This window comes from Pinus tabuliformis, chromosome 1_2, assembly GCF_031772625.1.
Source record: "Pinus tabuliformis cultivar Carrire ecotype Pingquan chromosome 1_2, CPIR1, whole genome shotgun sequence".
In the NCBI taxonomy this organism is placed as follows: Eukaryota; Viridiplantae; Streptophyta; class Pinopsida; order Pinales; family Pinaceae; genus Pinus; species Pinus tabuliformis.
The window spans coordinates 51,330,171-51,354,530 of record NC_142298.1 but is presented as its reverse complement, the minus strand read 5'-3'; the positions used below and the strand labels follow the sequence as shown (position 1 = coordinate 51,354,530).

The 24,360-nt window shown below is 30.9% G+C and overlaps 1 protein-coding gene across 1 annotated transcript; it reads right to left on the bottom strand.

Moving 5' to 3' along the window:
* Window positions 1-20,353: 20,353 nt before the first annotated feature.
* Window positions 20,354-21,277, bottom strand: LOC149204374 (uncharacterized). Its single transcript, XM_089397103.1, has 2 exons — window positions 21,272-21,277; window positions 20,354-20,845 (listed from the first exon to the last, which is right to left on the bottom strand). Exons 1-2 carry the CDS (start codon window positions 21,275-21,277, stop codon window positions 20,354-20,356), a joined length of 498 nt encoding a protein of 165 aa, XP_089253229.1.
* Between the last annotated feature and the right edge of the window lie 3,083 nt (window positions 21,278-24,360).

Sequence of the window (24,360 nt, the reverse complement as noted above, 5' to 3'; positions counted from 1 at the left end):
TCTTGTATTCTCTTGATTTTCAACGAAAAATGGACACTTTTCTTCGGTTGATTTTCAAATATAAATAGGTTGAAAGCTATAATTTATTCTCTATATTGGAAGACATAAGTACATATTATGCAATCAACATTTCTTCCTTTATAATGTGGATTCTAGACTAGCTTGGGTGGAGGGTTTTCTTGTCTCGGATTCTGACTCTAGTGATCTGAATGACCCTCTTGTTGATCTCGATGATTATATTGGCCCTCAAGTGGACAATGTTTAGGATCTTACCATTATTTCATCTAATAAGGATTAAGGTTTGAGGACTCATGTTTTTGGACACTTTATTTCCATTGTCATTACAGTGTTGTTGTTGGGTCTCTTGGAATCCTATTTTGGATTTTGACGGTTTTACAATGCTCTCTTTCCTCATCATGGAAACCGACGTGTCATTATGCAACTCTATCGTGTTAGATGATGCTCCCTTTCAGGTGGACCTTCTCGTTTGGTTTGCATTGCAAAAAGTGTTATCACTCCTTGGCCTCTTTTTGGAGTTTTGGTCGCACCATCTCCGGGCAAAGCCTCTCTACGGTCTGATGTCTCAATCTTGGAACTTGAACTTAGTCATTCCATGTTTTGATTATGTCATGACGGTGATATTCGTCGGGAGGATAAGGACGACATTGGATATCTCCCTTTCCGAGGGCTTATTAAATATTCTGGCATGCATTCATGGGCAGTTTAGTCTTGGCACTTTTCATTTTGCTAGCAATTTGGTTGTTATTCTTTGTATATGGTAATCCTTCTTCATGTATTTGTGACCTTAGTAGTTGGAAGGATTGTTGGTGGTTTTTATTTCTTGTTGTTTTTATACTCGCCTTGGCTAATGGCGGGCTTATGGTGGCATGGTGCATCTATTTCCTTTGGACTAAAACTGACAATGGTCTAGTTTTGGCTTTATAATGTTGTCCTTTAGGGTCCAAATGATTCTTCTGTTTATGATGTTGTCTGTATTGGTAATGTGTATTTGCGATGTACCTCATTGATTAATAAAAAGCTTGTTGTTGCAGTTTACAAAAAAAAATGCTTGTGACCATCATTCATGGGGTCTCCACTTGTTGAACCTATGTAATAACACATACATTCATGGGATATTAAAGAATACCTTTAATTTCAGTAAATATTAATCAATATGTGTCAAGATCATTTTTTTAACGCCTTCCAATACATCTTTCCAATAGAAAAAAAAACCATATTTTTACAATATATCCCCTATTTTTATCTAATATCTCTTTTTATATCACATCCAATACTTATATCCACACCCTTCCCCGAAAAAAAACTACCTTGTATCTCCCTCCAATACCTAAAACACTTTAACTCATTCTTTCACAATTTTAAAACCCCCTTTATGAATGAACATGATAAGAAATTGATTAATAAGGTGAAACCCTCATGCTATCATTATTGTGGCATGTGGTATAAATTACCCCAATATAATATTTTATAAACATAAAAAATAAGTATTAGATATAGATGAATGTGTAACATCCATGTTTATATATATATATATATAGATAGATAGAGAGAGAGAGAGAGAGAGAGAGAGAGAGAGAGAGAGAGAGATACACACCCATGCCAAAGAAATCCTCACAGGATGTTGCATTCTTCCTCAAAATATCTAGATTAATGGTGGTTAAATTGCTAGTCACAAGGTTGGCAACCCTAAGGCACTCGCCTAGATTTGAACATGTGACTTATGGTCTACCCATCAACAACATGCCTTGGGTGGCTAGTTAATTCAATTGAGCTAGCCCTTGGGCTCATTATGTGTTTGTATAATGTAAAAAAAATATTTAAAAAAAATATCCAAGTGATGCTTACCTACATTTGGAATTGCCATCTTAATAAACTCATCAATGTAGACTAATTTTCTGAACCCAATGAGACTTAATCTCCTATTAACATTGCTCAAAATTATTACATTTCATTCATAATAAAAAAGACAAATCTACTATATAGTCCCTTGTTTTCACGCTAAACATCAATCCAAATAAATTGGCTTGAAAGTGAAACATCATGGACTCCACTTCCTCCCCATCCATGAACTCATAGATACCCTTACACTGATAGGATGTGAGAAGGTTTCATTGGATAGCTCGTATTCTTTAAAATTTAGCTCCTAGAGGATATGATTGAAGGAGATCCATTCAAAAGATTGGAATCCCTACTTTATATCTCGCAACAAGGGCTCAAGCCTCACGTTAAACAGGTGCATTTTTCCTTTCCCAATCAATAACCAACTTAGAATCAGCTAGAACTTGATTCATTTGCTCATTTTTTTTTATTGCCACCTCCAGCAAGGCCCATAACACAATAAATTTAGCTCAGTTATTTGTTCCATGCCTAATAACATATCTAATATGCATATAATGATAATGATTTAGAAAAAAACAACCCCAACACCACATAATGGGGGTTGTTGTGTGTGTGTGCGCGCACACACACACACACACATATAAGCCACCATTGTGATTGGTAATTAAGTCGCCCTCCATCTAAATATTCAAAGGAAGAGAGGTAGATTTTACTAGGTTTTCTTGGTGTTGAAACCACTTTCCATCTGATTGAATATGCTAAAGAAGAGGAGGAGATATCAAAATATTTGGATGGAGAGCAATTTAATCATGATCTCTCCCTCTTCCTCAAAGATGAATGGTAGCTTAACCACTAAAAGACCCTGCAACATCTCCTCCTCTTCCTTGGAATATTTTGACTATAAAGAGTAGTTTAACCATTAATCACAATAATATCTTATAAATGTAATATATTTTCAAAAAAAGTATTTAGAGATCCTCATCTTTCTCAAAATATTTAAATGAAAATAATTTAATTGCCAATTACAATAATAATTAGTTAAACTTAATAAAATTTAAACTTCAAATTAATTAAAGCAAAAAACATAATAATAATATTTTTTTTAAAATATATTTTTCCAATTAAAAAAACTAAATCATTAAACTAAATATATTTACACTTTAAAAAATACAAATTTATTATACCTTTAAATCTTTAAACATGAATTAAAATAGATATACATTAATATTACTTTCAAAATATTAATACATAAACTATTATTCTATTCATAAACAGTTACCAGCAACCTTACAAATTTCAATGTTGCAAGTATTCCCAACAACCCTATCAAATTTCCATGTAGTTAGTTTCCTTTCGCTTTATTCTACAACTATATCCCTATCATCCATTAAATATTTCTCTCTAAGTCGACAACTATATAATTTATCCTCCTATAAATAGAAAATTTTAGGGGCGAATGTTCGCCCTTTGGCGAAATTAAGTGGTTTTAGCTTTTTAGTGGGCGAATATTTTGTATCATAGTACAATTTTACAAATCACCCCAAATAGCCCACCTTATTTTAAGGGAGAGGGTAAAAAAGGTAAATTTAGCCCTTTAAATTATGAGTTACAACCTTCCATTCGCCCATTTTCAAGAATAGGTTTTATTTAAGTGAATCCATTCGCCCATTTTCAAGAATAGGTTTTATTTAAGTGAATCCTATGGGCCAAATACCATATTTATAAAATAAGTATGGTAAGTTAATAAAAATATAAATAAATGAGAAGTATGGTAAATAATAAAACATTTTTTATATTTACTCCATAAGTCACCTTATATACATGCAAGGGTGTAAACAAATAAAAATATAAGTAAAGTGGAGGTATGGTAAATAAATAAAACGTCTTTTTATACTTACTCAAAAGGTATGGTAAATAAATAAAAATATAAATAAACTAGACCTATGGTAAATAAATAAAATCTCTTTTTATATTTAGTCCGTAACCCTCATTCTATTTATGAAGGCTCAAGAAAGTGGTTTTATTTAAGTGAATCCCATGGGCCAAATACCATATTTGTAAAAGAGGTATGGTAAATTAATAAAAATATAAATAAACGAGAGGTATGATAAACAAATAAAACATTTTTTTATATTTACTCCATAAGTCACCTTATATTTACGAACACTCAAAAATGCGTTATATTTAGGTGAAACCTATGGGCAAAATACTATGGGAGAAATACCATGGACTAGATTGTTATTAATACCATGCAAAAAAAACATTATTAACCGTATTAATAAAAATAAAAATGGCACATGGTATTGACCCATGGTATTCACCTGGAATGTAGCCTATTTAAATGGGGGAATTAAACCAGCATAGATCCATCTTTACCCTGGATCTACTAACCCCGAGAGGTATCAAATATTGTGATATGCAAACTAGCATAGAGTGAAAAAATATTTGATCCCTGGCTTGTGGATCAAGAGTAAAATTGGATGTTGTAATTTAATGTATGTTAAACATTTTAGCTTGGTTAAAATAAAAAATAAAATAAAAATCAACTATTAATTTTTATAAATTACCAATAGTAATTTTTGAGCTCCAGGTTTATGATAACCCATGGTAATACCAAGATCTTACAAGATTTTATAACTAAGTAAAATATTCGCCATGCCTTGTGAGAGATTCGTCAAAAAACTATATGTACATATTATATTATTGATAAAATCGCGTTCCATTTTTCCTATATACCGTGGAGATTCGCCCATTTATTATACTTATTAGGGAGGTTCTTAAAATTTTCCCTGATGTCATGCTATCCATTAAATGTTCTTAGGCTTGCATAGTTCGTATAATTAGTATTTTAGGTTGCTTAGTTTAAACTTTAAACCAACTATTATATTTGAACAAAGGTTACAGTGAACCAAAACTATAGTGTATTTTTTGATTTACTTACTAGTAATTTTAATTTTAAAAAGAAAATATTATTGACTAATTATTAAAAATTTTTAAAAGTAATTCATTTTATATAATTTTTAATTTAATTCATTTTAATTTTTTCAACATATTTGAAATTATTAATCTTTGATTTTCTTAATATTAATTTTATTTTTAAAAGAAAATGAGTCATGGATTCTCTTCTTTGTCTATTTAATGTGCTAAATGTGATCTGCTCATTCAATTTGTCCTGACGATGAGCCACACTGGATGGTTCGAAAAGCATCGACATAAGTTTTTCTATGTGATTTTCGCCGAACATTCTTCAAAAAATTGATATGGATCACAGAAATCTCAGTTCGATAATATTATGATTTATTTAAATATATTTTTTAATATAAAAAATTAAATTTTTAAATTTATTCAGCGAAAAAATTTGGAAAATTAAAATAATGTGATATTTCATATGCTTTATAATATTATTTTTTTTTTTTAAATTTTCTTTTAAAAGAAGCGACTATAAAAATTAATTCCCTTAAAGAAGAGCTGTTTATGTCGGATGAGCTGTGATTAAATTAAAATTTATAATTAACATAATATTTTTAAATAAATAATATATTGAATTTTATTAATAATTATTATATTTATAATTTTTTCATATTTAAAAGACTTGAAAAGTGAAAAATCCCATGCGATGGTGTATTTTTTGGGATACAAATTAGTTTAACACTGTTTTGTACAATACTATCTATTGCTTGCAAAATTTTGGATGGTAATATAAATATATTTTTACCACATTAAGATAATGGTTTTGCCATCCTTAATGAGACTTCGAACCCAATTTTATTCTTTCGAAAGAACTCACTCAATCAAATGAATGTCCAACCAAAGCCGAGTTTCGACCCATGCAAATAACTACCCACACAATTCGGTGCCAATTAGGACGCTAATTAAAGCAAATGATGCAAGAAGCTTCGAAATCGAGTTTTATTTTAATCATGTCGTTAATCCACAGGACACAACGAGGAGGAGTCGAAGGATTTCCAAAACAATGGCTCTGTAAGCATTTTTATTTTCTAAACAACAAACTGCAAACATAAGCGGTATATATGGATATAATTTTTGGTATTACTTACAACTGCAAATATACGATCTGGTGGCAAAAATAATCATTGGGAACAAGGAAAATTTTAAGGATGGAAAATTTTCTTGAAGTTTGAAAACATCGGCGAATCTCACTAATCCCTAATATGCAAACTATAAAATGTTTATTAATATATTTGTAAAATTATTAAAATTTATAATGATTTTATATATAGTCTTTATATGTGATTTTTAAAGTAAAATAATTTTATATTATAAAATTTGGGCGAATCGTCTTTTATAAAAATTGAAAATTAGCGAATCTTTTTTGTGGAAAAATCATGGAAAATTAGCCCACTGGGCAAACATTAGCTCTAAAATTTTCCATGATTGAGAAATAAGAGTAAAGCTTTCTGCACAATCACAACGTAAATAGATAGAATTAAAAAAAATATTGTTTTGTAATGTGAATTATATATATATATATATTTTAATTTTTAGTTAACTTTAGATTAACTAAGGGCCAACACATTACCAAATGTGTAATATCCTGCTTGCCATAGAGATAATAATGCCAAAGTTTGCTCATTGGCTTTCATTTATGAACATTATACTATCACCAATAAGTCAAGTTCATTAATGAGAATTTATTTACATGCTTAAACATGCAATCTATTTTCATTCTCAAATTTCGGGACACTTTGTATGTGCCCATTAAACCTAATGACCAAATAGAAATTTGAACTTCACTTGTTCTCTTTTAAATGCATGGTGGTTTCTTTCGATTATGCTTGCACAACATCTATTCACCACTGATATCTTGGCAATGAGTATGTATCATGCAACAAATTTACTCCTTCCCAAACAAAAAAAATAAATTGAAGATCTTTTCCTTTTGAAATCAATTGTATTTTATTATGGAAATAAATGTGTAATAGGCAAGTGTTGACATAATACTTTCTATTTATAGATAAATAAATTAAATGTTATGTAAATTAAATGCCATCTTTTATGTATAATCACAACATATTCCATCTAAAATCTAATAGATTTTACATATATATGATTGGGTGACAATAATTGCTGAGTTAAGGTGATGGCTTTTACACAACATTCAAAGAAAAAAAACAAATGATAAGTAAATGAATTGACTATTAAATGATTATTGTAGCTTGTCATTATCACATCATCCAAGCTAAAACACCAACGAACAAAATGATTGTGAGATGGTTTATAGATTAATGCTCAAAGCATAATTAAAATTTCCCACTCATCACTTACACACTTCAACTCAATGTGCAATGCTTTAATCACATACTAGCAAACTAAGTCACAATAAAAGCCTGTAGTGAACCTATTCTAACTATTTTTTTTAAAGAACAATTAATTGTATAGAGGAATACATTTCTTTATCTCACACTCATTTTCTCTAAAGAAATTTCTACTTCAATAATCTTTTTATATACTTATTTTTAAAATAAGTAAAAGAAATTTATGTGATACTAAATTGCTACCAACACATAACACTCTTTCTTTACAATTCCTATACTATTCTCTTCATCGAGTTTTATAAACTCTTTTTCAATGAGAGTTCATTCCTTACCAAGAAATTTTCTCTTTTTCATCTTAGTATTTTTGTTGAGTTTTATCTATCACCTTTAAACTCGATTTTCACCTTGTTTAATAGATCTTTGATAATGTATGTTGTTATATAAATGTTGGGATTGATTATATGAAAATATATTATTTCTTTGTTCACCAACATACTTGTTTTTTTCCCTAAGGAAAAATCGCAATTTTATTTATATTGAACAAAATTACATATTGTAGATGCTAAAATTCATATGCATTAAACAATAGATCATGTAAGTTTTAATCCTATATAGAAATTACCTGCATAGGAATTCTAAAAATAGAAAATAAACGATGGTGAAAGCATAAAACATAAAACAGATATACATAAATTTTCCCCTGGATCCCAAAACCGGAATACCAGATTGATTTTTCATTATATTCCTTTCAATGTTACAATACATACATATACATGCTGAAGCATCCATAAACCCCAATCCATTAACCCTGGATTAGAACATAACCGTAGTTCCCTTAATCATATCTACAAAATACCATGGATAAAAAACCATCATGCCCAAAACCATGTGCGAAATCCATGCACAAAACCATAGGTAGGTCCGCTCACTTAATATGGGGTCTAAAAAAAAATTTCCCAGGGCGCTGCCCCGGACCCTATGCAGGGGGGCTACCACCCACCTGCGCATAGGGTAGTCGTGGAAAGAATATAACACACATCCAACATATCCTAGTGTCCAAGATCAATAAAAAACTCATGAGAGAGTTAACACTAATCTACTCTTTTCTACCTTTATTTTTTTCCACTTTCTGCCAACCACTAGAGTTGGGTGTGGACGATACAATAGTCATTTGATTCTCTTTTATCAATGTATTATCAATGTATTTTTATTTTATTTTATAAAATTTGCAAATATTTATTATATCAAGAATAATAGAATAGATGATATGAAGTGGTTGAGTGTGGTGGATTATTTTGAGTGGTTTAATGCTTTGATATTTATACAAGAGATTTTAATATTTATTTATTGGATTGGTTATTTTTTTTGTGTATTTTACTCAACATTTATGTTGGGTTAGATATCATAATAATTTTTTATGGATTGATATTGGTATTATTTCTGAATGTGGGGAAGTGATTGAGGATTTCTCTATGATTTTTTTTTTGAAAAAAATAATTATTAAATTGAGAGAAGTGAGGTGCATTTTACAATCCAATATAAAGAATATTTGTAATGTTTTTGCCTATCTTCTCGATGGGTGATATCACTAATGTTAATAAAGACTCCTTGTGAGGTGTTCCCCCTCAATAGATGGCTTAAACTCATTATGGTGTGGCAGAGAATTGGTGGAGGGCGTTGGAAGATGTATTATTGGTCTCATCGATTTAAATGCAAGCTTGTGTCTTCGGGGTGGCGAGGGTAGGTAACTTGTGAGAAAGGAGGTGAGACTATATACTTGCCCCTCTTTTTCCTTAGCTTGGGTGGTGTCATTGTTATTTGTGCTTCTATAGAGTGTGGGTGAGGATGATTTATCTAATGAGTTTGGCTTTACGATATCAATTGTGTCTGCACTGCGTAGGGTGCTAGGAAGCATCGAGGTATTATGGTTCTTACTTCATTAATTGTTTCATTGTACTGTGAATTTGGTTTTGTGTTTGCATCTCCTTGAGTGTTGTATAATTGATGGTTGGATCGTTGTTAAATTGCACCAGTGATATTATCTGTATGATGTGCATTAGGGTTGTAACTGGCGCATTATCTTCATGCATTTGGATTTCAATCTATCTCTATCTATTTGGGTCTATACTTTACATAGGGGTATATGATAATTTGGTTGTTGCTCTTTGTATATGGTAATTCCTTCTTCATGTCTTTGCGACCTCAGTAGTTGGAAGGATTGTTGGTGGTTGTTATTTCTTGTTGTGTTTATACTCGCCTTGGCTAATGGCGGGGTTATGGTGGCATGGTGCATCTATTTCCTTTGGACTGAAACTGACAATGGTCTAGTTTTGGCTTTATAATGTTGTCCTTTAGGGTCCAAATGGTTCTTCTATTTATGATGGCATCTATATTGGTAATGTGTATCTACGATGTACCTCATTGATTAATAGAAAGCTTGTTCTTGCAGTTTACAAAAAAAAAATGTTTGTGACCATCATTCATGGGGTCTCCACTTGGTGAGCCTATGCCATAACACATACATTCATGGGATATTAAAGAATACCTTTAATTTCAGTAAATATTAATCAATATGCTTCAAGATCATTTTTTAATCCCTTCCAATACATCTGTCCAATAAAAAAAAAAAACATATTTTTACTAGATATCCCCTATTTTGATCAAATATCTCTTTTTATAACACATTCAATACCTATAGCCACATCCTTCTCCCAAAAAAACTACCTTGTATCTCCCTTCAATACCTAAAATACTTTGACTCATTCTTTCACAATTTTAATACCCCTTTATGAATGAACATGATAATAAATTGATTAATAAGGTGAAGCCCTCACACTATTATTATTGTGACTCTGGTATAAATTAACTTAATATTTAAATTTCTCCCTCTTTCTTAAAATATTTAAATGAAAAATAATTTAATTGTCAATCACAATAACAATTAGTTAAACTTAATAAAATTTAAACTTCAAATTAATTAAAACCAAAAACATAATAATAAATTTCGTTTTAAAATATTTTTTTCAAATTAGTTAAAATATATTTTTCAAATTAAAAAAACTAAACCATTAAATTAAACATATTTACACTTAAAAAAATATAAATCTATTATAACTTTAAATCTTTCACAAAAATAAATTGATTTTAAATTATTTATGCTTCTTAGATTTATAGAATAAACTAAAATAAGTATACATTAATATTACTTTCAAAATATTAATACATCAACCTATTATTGCATTCGCAAATATTTACCAACAACCTTACAAATTTCAGTATTGTAAGTATTCCCAACAACCCTATCAAATTTCCGTGTAGTCAGTTTCCTTTGGCTTTATTCTACAACTATATCCCTATCATCCATTAAATATTCCTCTTTAAGTCGACAACTATATTAATTTATCCTCCTACAAATGTCATACCATCCCTTAAATGTTCTTAGGGTTGCATAGTGTTCTCGAGATTTCTCTAATTTCAGTTAGGTGTATCATCTGCTACATTTCTCCACATATAAATCCTGTTAATTGGCATCAATTGCACATGACACTAAAAATTGTATAAACTTCGCATCGCGAAATGGGTAATTATAAATATATAATTACATTACCTAGGGTTTAAGTTTTGGTTTTTGATTTCACATTGTTTTAAAAAGGTTTTATAGTTAGTTCTTTTTGTTATTTAGTTTAATTATTAAAGTTGGAAAAGGATGAATATCATATTTAATGAGAGTTACATTATAAATATGTATGAATGTGAAAAAATTTAAGAAATAAAAATAATGTGATTTTTTATATGTTTTTTTTAATAATGATGGGAAATTTTAAATATCTTCATTATAAATGATTAATTAAATAATTTACACTTATATAATATCATCAATTATAATATTTAACTTTTTTAAAGAAGCAATTATAACATTTAATTCCCTTAAAAATAGTTGTTTATTTTTTATGAACCAGTGATTAACTTAAAATTTATAATTAACCTAATATTTTAAATAAATAACATTTTATCAATGATTATTATATTTATAATTTTGTCATATTTTAAATACTTAAAAATTGGAAAAAATGGAAAAAATTCATGCGATGATGTATTTTTTTGGGATACAAATTAGTTTAACACTCTTCTGAACAATACTATCTATTGCTCGCAAAATTTTGGATGGTAATATAAATATCTTTTTACGACATTAAAATGATACGCAATTTATGTAGACTACCAAACGTGTTGAACATAGGAATAGGAATAGGAATATATCAAAAATCATTTCTAATAACCAAGAGACATCGTAACACATGCTCAATACATGAATTTCCAAAAGGAAAAAAATATTTCCTCAGATTTGTACGAAAATATGTAAATTGTAGGTATCCATATTTTTCTAGAACATAGGTAGATCGACTGATCTGGTTTATTGGCCAGACTTTATGTTAATAATAGTTATATTAAAAAAATATTTAAAAAAAATGATTTTTCCACAAATTCAAAACATAATAAATTACTAAAATATTAAATATTAACTCATATTAATAGAGAAATAATTTTATTTTCATATATAAATAAAGATCATCTCATTTCCACTTGTACACAATTAGTATTTAAAAAAAATAAAAAAAATCCACACGTACAGAAGTTTCAGAGCTAACTCCATGCCAAAGAGTCCTCGTTGACTAATAATCACAACAAATTCGCGCTTAATCTCTCGTCCTCGTTGACTATAATCACGGTGTCGTCTATTGAGTTGGAGGAATTGTTTGGACAGTTAAAAGTGGTCCGAATCCGGGCAAAAAAAGTCAAAATTTTTTGTAGAGATAGTGTTTGAATCGTGTTTTGATGGTGGAAGTGAATTCAGCGCCATCAAAAACATCTAAAACTGCTAAAATTTTAAAGTTTAACAACTATAACTTGGATTTACAAAAATACTTGCCAGATTTTCTCTAAATATGAAAAGAATTTCCATAACTTTCCAGACAATTCCTCCGGCTAATTAAACTATGGCAATAATCACAACGAATTCAAGCCTAATCTCTCTCATGTGTAGGTTGACCGTCGATACCTTGGATTTGGAACCTGTCTTGTCATATTTCATAAATGGTCTGCAATTTAAATAGATTTTAACATCATTTTTACAAATGGGCCACCAAAGAGTTTGACATTTTCATTTTTCATAAACTCGTCAATTTAAAATTACATGTAAATAAAATACGATAACATTTTTTTATGGGTTTTATAAATTAAAGCAATGATTGCTTAAATTCGAGTTAGTCGTTAGTTGCATGGTACGATCCCGATCTATTGCGATGTACCACAGACTAGTCAGCAGTCAAAGAAATCGACGTGAGAACTAGGTATAGAGAGCCGCTATATCTTGACTTTCTTGGCTGAATAAGTATTTAGTTAGTATTGAGATCACACGTGGGTGGATTGTTTATGATGCTGACTGTACAACCCGCTACCTTAAATAGCGTCTTTGTTTTGTAGACAGAGGTTTCTGTAGCATATCAAATCATTAATGGCGATTTGAAAAGCCTCCCTACTTCTAGAATGTTGAGAATCTGAATTTCTGTATTGCAGGAAGTCATAAAGCATAGGCCCGTAAGACCTATATATTTTGGTTACGATCAATCTTAGGAGAGCGCACAATTCAAGGTATCAATGATTGAAATGTGACTGTTGCACATGTTGGACGCTACTCTCACACATTCTTTACTTGCTGTATATATGGATACAATCTTTCGTATTACTTACAACTGCAAACATACGATCTGGTGGCAAAAATAATCATTGGGAAATAAGAGTGAAGCTTTCTCAACAATCACAACGTAAATAGATAGAATTAAAAAAAAATTGTTGTAATGTGAATTTTATATATTTTTTTGTTTAATTTTTAGGTAACATTAGATTAATTAAAATTCAACGCATTACCAAATGTGTAATATCCTGTCTGCCATAGGGATAATAATGCTAAAGTTTACTCAGTGGCTCTTATTTATGCACATTATACTATCAACAATAAATCAAGTTCATTAATGATTATTTATGCACATTATACTATCAACAATAAGTCAAGTTCATTAATGAGAATTTATTTACCTGCTTAAACATGCAAGCTATTTTCATTCTCAAAATTTTGAGACACTTTGTAAGTGCCCATTAAACCTAATGACCAAATAGAAATTTGAACTTCGCTTGTTCTCTTTTAAATCCACGGTGCTTTCTTTCAATTATGCTTGCACAACATCTGTTTATTATCTTGGCAATCAATATGTATCATGCAACAAATTTACTCCTTCCCCCAACAAAAAACATTTTGAAGATCTTTTCCTTTTGAAATCAATTGTATTCTATTATGGAAATAAATTTGTAATAGGCAAATGTTTACATAATACTTTTTATCTATAAATAAATAAATTAAATGCCATCTTTTATGTATAATCACAACATATTCTACCCAAAATCTAATAGATTTTACATATATATGATTGGGTTACTATCATTGCTAAGTTAAGGTGATGATTTTTACACAACATTCAAACAAAAAAAACAAAAGATAAGTCAATGAATTGACTATTAAATTAAATGATTATTGTAGCTTCTCATTATCACAACATCCACGCACACACACACACATAAGCCACACACACACATAAGCCACTATTGTGACTGGTAATTAAGTCACCCTCCATCCAAATATTCAAAACAAGAGGGGTATATTTAACTAGGTTTTTTGGTGTTGAAGCTACCTTCCATATGATTGAATATGCTAAGGAAGAGGAGGAGATCTCAAAATATTTGGATAGAGAGAAATTCAATGGTGATCTCTCCCTCTTCCTCAAAGATGAATGGTAGCTTAACCACTAAAAGACCCTGCAAGGTCTCCTCCTCTTGCTTGGAATATTTTAACTATAAAGAATGGTTTCACCATAAATTGCAATAATATTTTATATATGTAATATATTTTCAAAGAAAATATTTAGAAATCTCTTCATCTTAGATAAAGAATAATTTAATTACTATACAACTTAATAAAATTTTAACTTCAAATTAATTAAAACCAAAAATATAATAACAAATTTTTTTAAAATATATTTTTCAAATTAAAAAAACTAAATCATTTAACTAAATATATTACCATTTTAAAAAAACACAAATCTATTAAAACTTTAAATCTTTAAACATAAAAAAATTAAATTATTTATCCTTCTTAGTTTTATTGAATATACTAAAATAAATATACATTAATACTACTTTCAAAACATTAATACATTAATACATGAACCTATTATTCTATTCGCAAATATTTACCAACAACCCTATAAATTTCAATGTTGCAAGTAAACCTATCAAATTTCCATGTAGTTACTTTGGCTGTATTCTACAACTATATCCCTATCATCCATTAAATATTCATCTTAAAGTCGACAACTATATTAGTTTATCCTCCTACAAATGTCATACCATCCATTAAATGTTCTTAGGGTTGCATAGTGTTTTCGAGGTTTCTCTAATTTCATGTTAGGTGTACATCTAAACCATTGACAAAGTATCTTATCATCTGCCCCATTTTTCCACATATAAATCCTGTTAATCAGCATCAGTTGCACATGACACTTAAAAATTGTATAAGCTTCACATGGTTAATTACAAAAATCACACTCATTATGGGTTGGTTAATTACAAAAATCACACTCATTATGGCTTGGTTTTTGACTTCAAATTGTTTAAACAAGGCCGTATAATTAGTGTTTTCTATTAGTTAATTTAAATGTTGAACATTAAAAATATAAATCAATTACACATTTGAAGGAGGGCAATATTGTAAATATGTTATGATTTATTTAAATGTATTTTTTTAATATGAAAAATTATTTTTTAAAATTTATTTAATAAAATGATTTGATAAATTAAAATAATGTGATATTTTTATATACTTCATTAAATTTTTTCGTAATAATTAATTACACAAGTATACTTTTATAATATCATCAATTATAACATTTTTTTTAAAGGAAGCCATTATAACAATTAATTCCCTTAAAAATATAGTTGTTTATGTTTGATCACGCGTGATTACCTCAAAATTTATAATTAACATAATACTTTTAAATAAATAATATATTGAGTTTTATTAATGATTATTATATTTATAAAATTTCCAGTGAAAAAAATCCATGCGATGGTGTCTTTTTTGAGGTTACAAATTAGTTTGACATTGTTTTGAACAATACTACCGCAAAATTTTGAATGGTATCATAAATATTTTTTTAAGACATTAAAACTAATGTTTATGTAATTTCTAATGAGATTTTGAATCCAATTTTATTTTTTCTAAAACACTCAATCAATTAAATTAAATGAATGTCTAATTCAAATGAATAATTTTGAATCCAATTTTAGATACTTTAAAAGTTATTGATGGTGTTGAATTTATTTCCACCATCAAAAACATAATTTAAACACTATTAAAATCATATTTTACAAATGATTTGCAATTAAAATAGATTTTAACGTCATTTTTACAAATGTTCCACCAAAGAGTTTGACATTTTCATTTTTCATAAACTCGTCAATTTAAAATTACATGTAAATAAAATACGATAACATTTTTTTATGGGTTTTATAAATTAAAGCAATGATTGCTTAATTTCGAGTTAGTCGTTAGTTGCATGGTACGACCCCGATCTATTGCGATGTACCACAGACTAGTCATCAGTCAAAGAAATCGACGTGAGAACTAGGTATAGAGAGCCGCTATATCTTGACTTTCTTGGATGAATAAGTATTTAGTTAGTATTGAGATCATACGTGGGTGGATTGTTTATGATGCTGAGTGTATAACCCTCTGCCATTATGAACCCCACTGCTTTAAATAGCGTCCGTGTTTGTAGATTGAGATTTCTGTAGCATAACTAATCATTAATGGCGATTTGAAAAGCCTCCCTACTTTTAAAGGCCTTGAGACCATCACACATAAAGGCTGCGAGCATGAGCACAAACGCCATTTCGCTCACCAGTGTAAGGGGGGACTCCCTCCCTAAACACCTCATTCTCTACAGATATCGCAGATGCCACCATGCAATTTCAGGTGAGACACATAGTCAACATTTTGTGGTTACACGACGTTGGACTGCGAGCGAGATAGGCCGGTAAGACCTATATATTTTGGTCACGAATCACGATCTTAGGGGAGCGCACAATTCAAGGTATTAATTATTGAAATGTGGCTCTTGCACATGTTGTACGCTACTCTCACACTGAAACTTTTATTTCCAACTCTATAAAAAAGTAAATGCGCTTTGACACGAGGCAAATAGTGCTCGCTCTTTCTCTCCACGCTGCTATCTCGATTCACGTGCTGTCACTCAGAAGACAAAAGCGCATTTACTTCTCTATCACACATTCTTTATAGATACAATCTTTCGTACTACTTACCACTGCAAACATATGATCTGGCCGCAAAAATAATCATTACCAAATGTGTATCCGGTAGGGTCAACGCATTACCAAATGTGTAATATCCGGTATGCCATAGGATAATAATGCTAAAGTTTACTCATTGGCTCTCATTTATGAACATTATACTATCAACCATAAGTCAAGTTCATTATGAGAATTTATTTACATGCTTAAACATGCAAGCTATTTTCATTCTCAAATTTCGAGACAGTTTGTATGTGCCTGTTAAACCTAATGATCAAATAGAAATTTGAACTTCCCTTGTTCTCTTTTAAATGCATGGTGCTTTCTTTCAATTATGCTGGCACAACATCTGTTTATAAGTGATATCTTGGCAATCAGTATGTATCATGCAACAAATTTACTCCTTCCCCCGACCAAAAATAATTGGAAGATCTTTTCTTTTTGAAAAATCAATTGTATTCCATTATGGAATAAATTTGTAATGAGAAGGTGTTTACATAATACTTTCTATCTATAAATAAATAATTAAATGTCATCTTTTATGTATAATCACAACATCTTCTATCCAAAATCTATAGATTTTACATATACATATATATGATTGGGTGACAATCATTGCTAAGCTAAGGGGTGGCTTTTACACAACATTAAAAAAAAACAAATGATAAGGCAATGAACTGATTATTAGATGATTATTGTAACTTGTTATTATCACAACATCCAAGCTAAAACACCAACGAACAAAATGATTGTGAGATGGTTTATAGATTAATACTCAAAGCATAATTAAACTTTCCCATTCATTACTTACACACTTCAATTCAATGTGCAATGCTTTAATCACATAATAGCAAACTAAGTCACGATAAAAACCTATAATGATTTTTTTTAAAGAGTAATACATTTGTTTATCTCACACTTATTTTCTCTAAATAAATTTCTACTTCAATAAAAAATTTATATGCTTCTTTCGAAAATAGGTAAAAGAAATCTCTGTAATATTAAATTGCTACCAACACATAACACCCTTTCTTTACAATTCCTATACTATTGTTTTCATCAAGTTTTATAAACTCTTTTTCAATGAGAGTTCATTTTAACATATTGATAATCCTTACCAAGAAATTTTCATTTTTTACAAATATGCTTATCTTAGTGTTTTTGTTGAGTTTAATCTATCACCTTTAAACTCAATTTTCACCTTGTCTAATAGAACTTTGATAATGCATAATGTTGTATAAATGTTTGGATTGAATATATAAAACTATATTATTTTGTTCACCAAAATACTTGATTTATATGTAATACTCTGCTCTTTTACCTTTACCAGGGTTATAAACATGTAATCATCAACATCACTTTGAACCCTAGATACAATATTCATGTCTTAACCTCACAAGAGGATTTAACATAGATCATCTATATTGTACATATAATATATACACATCTCTTTGTTATGGGCCTATATTAGTGCGCACTCTTTGAATTCATCGTTTAAATGTGGTATATTAGTTCTTAGTTCATGGTATCAGAATTCGTTTTAGTTTATAAAGCTCTTAATGAAACATTCTCTGGATCCTTCTGTGCATATACATGTTGATCTTTGGCACTTCCACGTATGGTCCTTTTGAACTACAGAATCAACAGTTGTAAGACGATCTATCAAATCAACGATGTTTATGATTCAAAAGGTTTCCTTATGATACAATTAATATTCAGATAGCATTGTAGTTTTATTCATTTCTCTTGTGGCGCTCTGTAGATTTACTACTATGTAACTATGATTCCTTTGAAAACTTTTGGTATGGAAGAATTAGATTACCAAGTATTGTTTTTTATTATAGATTCAAATTCTTCATTCATTGCAGCCCTCCACTCATGAGATTGACTAGCTTCTTTATAATTTGTGGGCTCTATAACATTTAAAATGTTTGAAATTAAAGCATAGTCTTTCAATCTGGCTGGTAGTTGAGTCTGCCTACCTGATCTTCTTGGTAAGGGACTCACCTCAAATATTTCTGCTTCAGACCTTAGCAGGCTTGACTTACTGATTATATCACCTTCTTCTTCCTCCTTCTGTTGTTGTTGTTGTTGTTGTTGTTGATTGTCCTCATTGCTTTCTTCTATCAACAATGGAATGTGTCACTCTTCAAGATTGTTCTCTTTATTTCCTTCCTCAGTATGCTCATGAAATAACACATCTCAACTCACAAAAACTTTACGAGTCAAAGGATTAAACAACTTATAAGCTTTAAACTCAGTGCAGTATCCTACAAAGATGCATTTCGTGGCCTTAGGATCTAACTTCTTCCTATCATCCTTGGGAATATGGGCAAAGGCTTTTGACCCAAAAACCTTTAAATGATTCATTACAGGCTTATATCCATAAAATGCTTCAAAAGGAGTTTTAAAATTGAGACATTTAGTTGGACTCCTATTTTTCAAGTATATTGCAGTGTTGATGGCTTCAGCCCAAAAACCATTAGATAGACCCTTACCTTGAAGCATACTTCGTGCACACTCCACAAGGGTTATGTTCTTGCGTTCTGCAACTCCATTCTACTGTGGAGTGTGAGGTACTATGAACTGTTGAATAATCCCATGATTCCTACAAAATTTCATGAACTCTCCCAATTTGTATTCTCCCTCTTGATCAGAGCGAAGAATCTTAATGAATTTCCTTGTCTGCTTCTCCGCCATATTTTTGAATTCTTTAAAGCATTGAAATGTCTAACTCTTCTTTCTAATGAAATATACCTAAGAGAATCTAATGAAACCATCAGTAAAGAGTAGAAAATAATATGCACCACATAGGAACCTAGTCTGCATAGGGCCGCATATATCTGTATTCAAAAGCTCCAGAATATCTCTTTCTTCCTATCAGCGTTCAAAGGAAACTCTTCCCTATGCATTTTCCATAATGTACATCCATCACATTCTAAATTAACATTCTGAAAGGTAGGTAGTCCATCAACCATACCTTTTCTTTGTAGCAACATGAGATCTTGTAGGTTAAGATGACTGAATCTTTGATGCCAAAGATTCTCGGTTGTCAATCCTGTTGAAGCCAGAGCTTGGTGTGGCATGCTCTTGACGTTCAACCTATACATGCCTCCCACACACACTCCTGATGCAACTGGTTCCTTCTTGTTGTCCTTTATGACACAATATGATCTGAAGAATTCGACTTGCAGGTCTTGATCTGCCATCATTGAAACAGAGATCAAGTTCTTCTTGATCCCGGGTACATACATCACATTTTTAATATATCTGATATTACCATCAGGCAACATCACCGGAATATCATCGTACCCCTTAATTTGATAACCTTTGTCATCACCTAGATATATGTTAGCTCCACAAGTAGTTTCTTCAAAATTTTCAAACCAATGCCTATTACCTGTCATATGTGATGATGTGCCTGAATCTACGAACCATATTTCAGCCTCATCCTCCTCAAGAGTTGAAATAGCATAATCAGCTACAAATAATCAAAGATCATGATTGTGACCTTCATTGGCAAAGTGCCCTGTGTGCTTTCTCTATTTATTTCTAGCCTCATCTTCCTGTTTCTTAAAGCAAAACTTAGCTAAATGACCGGTTTTCCCATAGTAAAAGCATTTAATGTTAGATTTGTTACCATTTTTATTTGGAGACATACCTCTAAATGGTCTCTTCTGAAAACTGCCACCACCTTTCTATCCCTGTGGTTGTTTCCCTTTGTATGGATTCTTCTTCACCATCAGAGCAAGATCGGCACTCTGTGGTCTCAAATTCTGCTGCCGCTCTTCTTCCTATATCAGGATTCTTGTTAGCTCTTCAAATGCAGGGGATTTCTCCCTTGCAGACAAGCCTGTGATGAACATCTGGTATTCATCCATCATCTCGTTCAATGTAATTGTGACAAGATCGGAATTAGACACCTTCTCCCCGATGTCACCCAATCTGTCCTTCAGGTCCTTGACCCGTGCAATGAATCCAATGACAGATTCATTCTCCTCCATCCTCATGGAAAACAACTTGCCTTTGAGTGACAAGACGTGATTGGTGTTTTGCGTCTGGTAAAGGTTCTTGAGTGTAGTCCATATCTCATTGGACGATTTACAGTCTCTGATATGTGGGATAATATTGTCTTTAACAGACATCTTCAATAAGACTTTCACCTTATTCTCCCTTTTATCCCAATCTTGTATTAGTGTTGCCATACCACCTGCTGAAATGGTCAGCTTCTGCTCATCACCGCTAACGATTGACCATGCGCTCGATCCCTCAAGCAACGTCTGTAGCTTGAATTTCCAATTGGTATAATTGGTCCCATCAATTTTTTCAGTCTCGTCGAGATAAGCTTATGTAAAATTGTTCTTTTTCGACTAATCGGATTCCAAATCCCTCGATCTTCAGTCGATTCTAATTGGGTGAACAATTACAAGCTACAGTAAAAAAAAATCTCAAAACATACCAGAACCTTTGAAACGATCACAAATTTATCTAATCTACCACCAATCTGCCCAATCTTCCTCCAATCTGGTTGATTTGCCACCACTCTACCATGATATTTGTGTTTGCAACTCAAATCCGCCACCAAACTGACAAAATCTCAAGTTTAGAACCATAAAAAACATGCCATCACCCTTTCTGCCCAAACAAACATGATTTCTCAGGGCGATGAAGATAATCGCTCTAAAGCAAGGTCACATCATCGCAGGTTTTACCTTCATATCCGCGATGATAATTTCTTTGATCAGGCAAAATACTGCGATGACCGCTTTGTGCTCAGCTGGAGGTATGCTGAGACTTGTGAGAAAATTAATTTCTCCTGTGAGTAAGGTATGTCACTCCCAACCACCTAGACTCCGAAAATGTGAGCACTGGGTCTCCTCTATTGCCACTGGAGCATTGTAGCCATGAAGGCTCGTAGCTACTAGGGCTCTAATGTAGCCAATAAGACTCTACAGGTAAATCAAGCTCACCGGATGTAATCTCTGATACCATGTTAGAAAAAATGGAAAGAAAATAAAGAATTGAATTAACCAGTAGCTCACAGGTGAGAAAGGTGCACCTGGAGGCTGCACGAACCAGAGCATATACTTTCATATTCAATTAATCAAAGATGAGACAATAAATAGATTTCAAAAGAATAGGGAGGTGAGAACACACTCCTATAACCTAGGAACTAATCCTAGCTTAAGGAGTTACGTTACAACCATGTAACCATTTCTCCATTAATACAATATAATATTAATTATTTTCAACTTTTTCACTATTCGTCGTGTTATTATGGCCTTCGAATGACCAATTATACATCACTTTGATCCTTCATTTTAAACTAGAGTTATTTTGTGTCAATGTTATATTAGTTTTTTTGTACTCAAACTATTATTAGATTATGTTTTTTAGGGTTTAATCTCCTTATGGACTAGGCTTGACATGATTTATCAATGTTAGGTTACTTGAGACTAATTTTACAGTGTTTTTTAATGAGGGTTTATTCAAGAACATTTGACCCTCACTGTTGTAAGACTTTTTCCAGTGTTCATTGTTTTCATATGAAGAATTTTGTTTTGCCTTTGAATGATAATATTTTCCAGTGAATCTCTGTGATACATTATTAATGTTTCTCGTTTTCTTGTATGACTTCTCAGTTACAAAAATTGGGTTTCTAAACATTGATGGTTCCAAATGTATTCATGGACTCTCCTTATGGAATATGTTTTTTGTTGAAGAAATCACCATAATTCTGGGGTTTTTATTCTTCAATCTTGTAGCTAAACGATCACTCGATTTCTAGGTAAATTATGTAGGGTTTATTTGTGTTTTTTTGCCATAGTATTTCAAGCCCTATGTCAAACTTATCTTTGTTAGAAAAATAATTCTTTCTGAAATGCCATCTAGGGTTTACTCTGGTTTCATCTTCATTTTCGTTTAGCCTTAGGTTTCAAATAAAATGTTCTATTATTCATTCGAATCTTTATTAGGGTTTGGGCTTTTTCCTTAACCCTGAATGCATTATAGTCATTAACGATGTTATAAATTAATTAACAGAGTAATGAAATACAAAAAATATTGCGGAAACACAAATATAGAAACACATAAAATAAGAGAGATACATATATACATGGTTCACCCAATTGGGTTACATCCACGGAGAAACATCCAGTATTTCCTTTTATATTATCTAACAAAATGAAGAGATACAACCTATAGTAGATCGGATGTAATTTCCTCTTTGCTCTCACATAGTCTCCTCTCTCTTTCTTGCTTAGAATAATAATTCACAACCGCGATACAATTCCCTCATATAAATTGACGATTACCTTCTAGGGAAAAAAACCTAAATTAACATACCTTCTATCGTCAGATCATCCACCTAATGAACGATTCAAATTGACTATGAAATTACAATATTTTACAAGGCAATTTTTCATCTAGTTTTAGCTTTCGGGGCGCTGCCCCCGAACACCTTGCTGGGGGGGCTCATAAAATTTGTCGTTGCCCCCCCTGGTCGCCCCTTTACAACGATTAAACCGACGAGGTTTCTACCTTGATAGGAACAAGGATCCAATGAGACAAAAATAAAAACCTCTAAAAAATTAGGAAGATAATCAAGCTCCACACCCAACAAACAGGTCTCATACCAGTTCTTTGTAGTTGGGTATAATATCAAGCATGTATTTATATGTATCGTTTTTAAATTTATAATATATATATTACCTAGGTGTTTTTGGCTAGAGTTTACCCTCTCGACCATTCCTTTAGAAGCCTAATTATGTAGTGACACGAATGTTTGATCTATTTTCTTTCTGTGTAAGAATGCTTACATTGATTTCAAGTTCTTCTTCACTATAAATAGAGATTTAAAATATCTTTCTCTGTATGTTATTATTATAATTATTCTTTCTTTTTATTTATTATGTCTCTAGAGCTGCAGAGCTACAATATTTCTCGTACATTAATTTTGATGTATAGTTAAATGTATATAATAATACTCTTTTTTAAAATATGCGTATACCAGTATTATTTTGTTTTGTCTCTTTTGTAGCTCATTGGAGAGAAATGAAGTTTATCACCATTTCATAGTAATTATAAACCTATCCTTAAGTTTTTCCTTCTCACTATTATTTTTCATTTATAATTTCTAACACAATTGAATATTAATTCCTGGAAATCTATTCCTTTTTGTTTTCTACAGGTAACTATTTAACACCTGGTTCGAATTACACTTTTCCTTTGATGTTTCCAATTCAAGCATTGTTCTACTTAAACTCACAGGACATTCAATTATTTTACCAGGTCGGATGCTCGTGTCCCTGGCCCCTGTGTGTATGACTTCATTGACAGAGCTTTGTTACATATTTTATAAATTTTGAATGTGTTTGTATTTTCTTACTTCCAAATTCTTTGGAAAAATGTGATATCCAAGCCTTTATGCTTGTTTGCATTTTATTTACAACATTAACTTTGAGTGTTATTTATATTAGGATCGATTTTTCGACCCTATATTTTGTTTAGCAATTCTCTCATATACTATCTTTGTAAGCATTTAAATTGAATGAAAAATATTTATCTCTTTGTTTAATGTTGTATACATTGTTGAGTCATATTTACAATTTTATCAAATCCTGTCAAATTCATAGTTATTTTCTTAGTGTCTTATATTCTTTAACTGTCTATATTTTTCCTTCCTTAGTTATTATGTTTTAATTAAAAGTTTTTTTGGAACAAACATCTAACCATAAAGAAAATATGCTATGCCTTTATAGTACGGTGCTAATTGCATTCAAGGCATTCTTGAAAAGGAAAA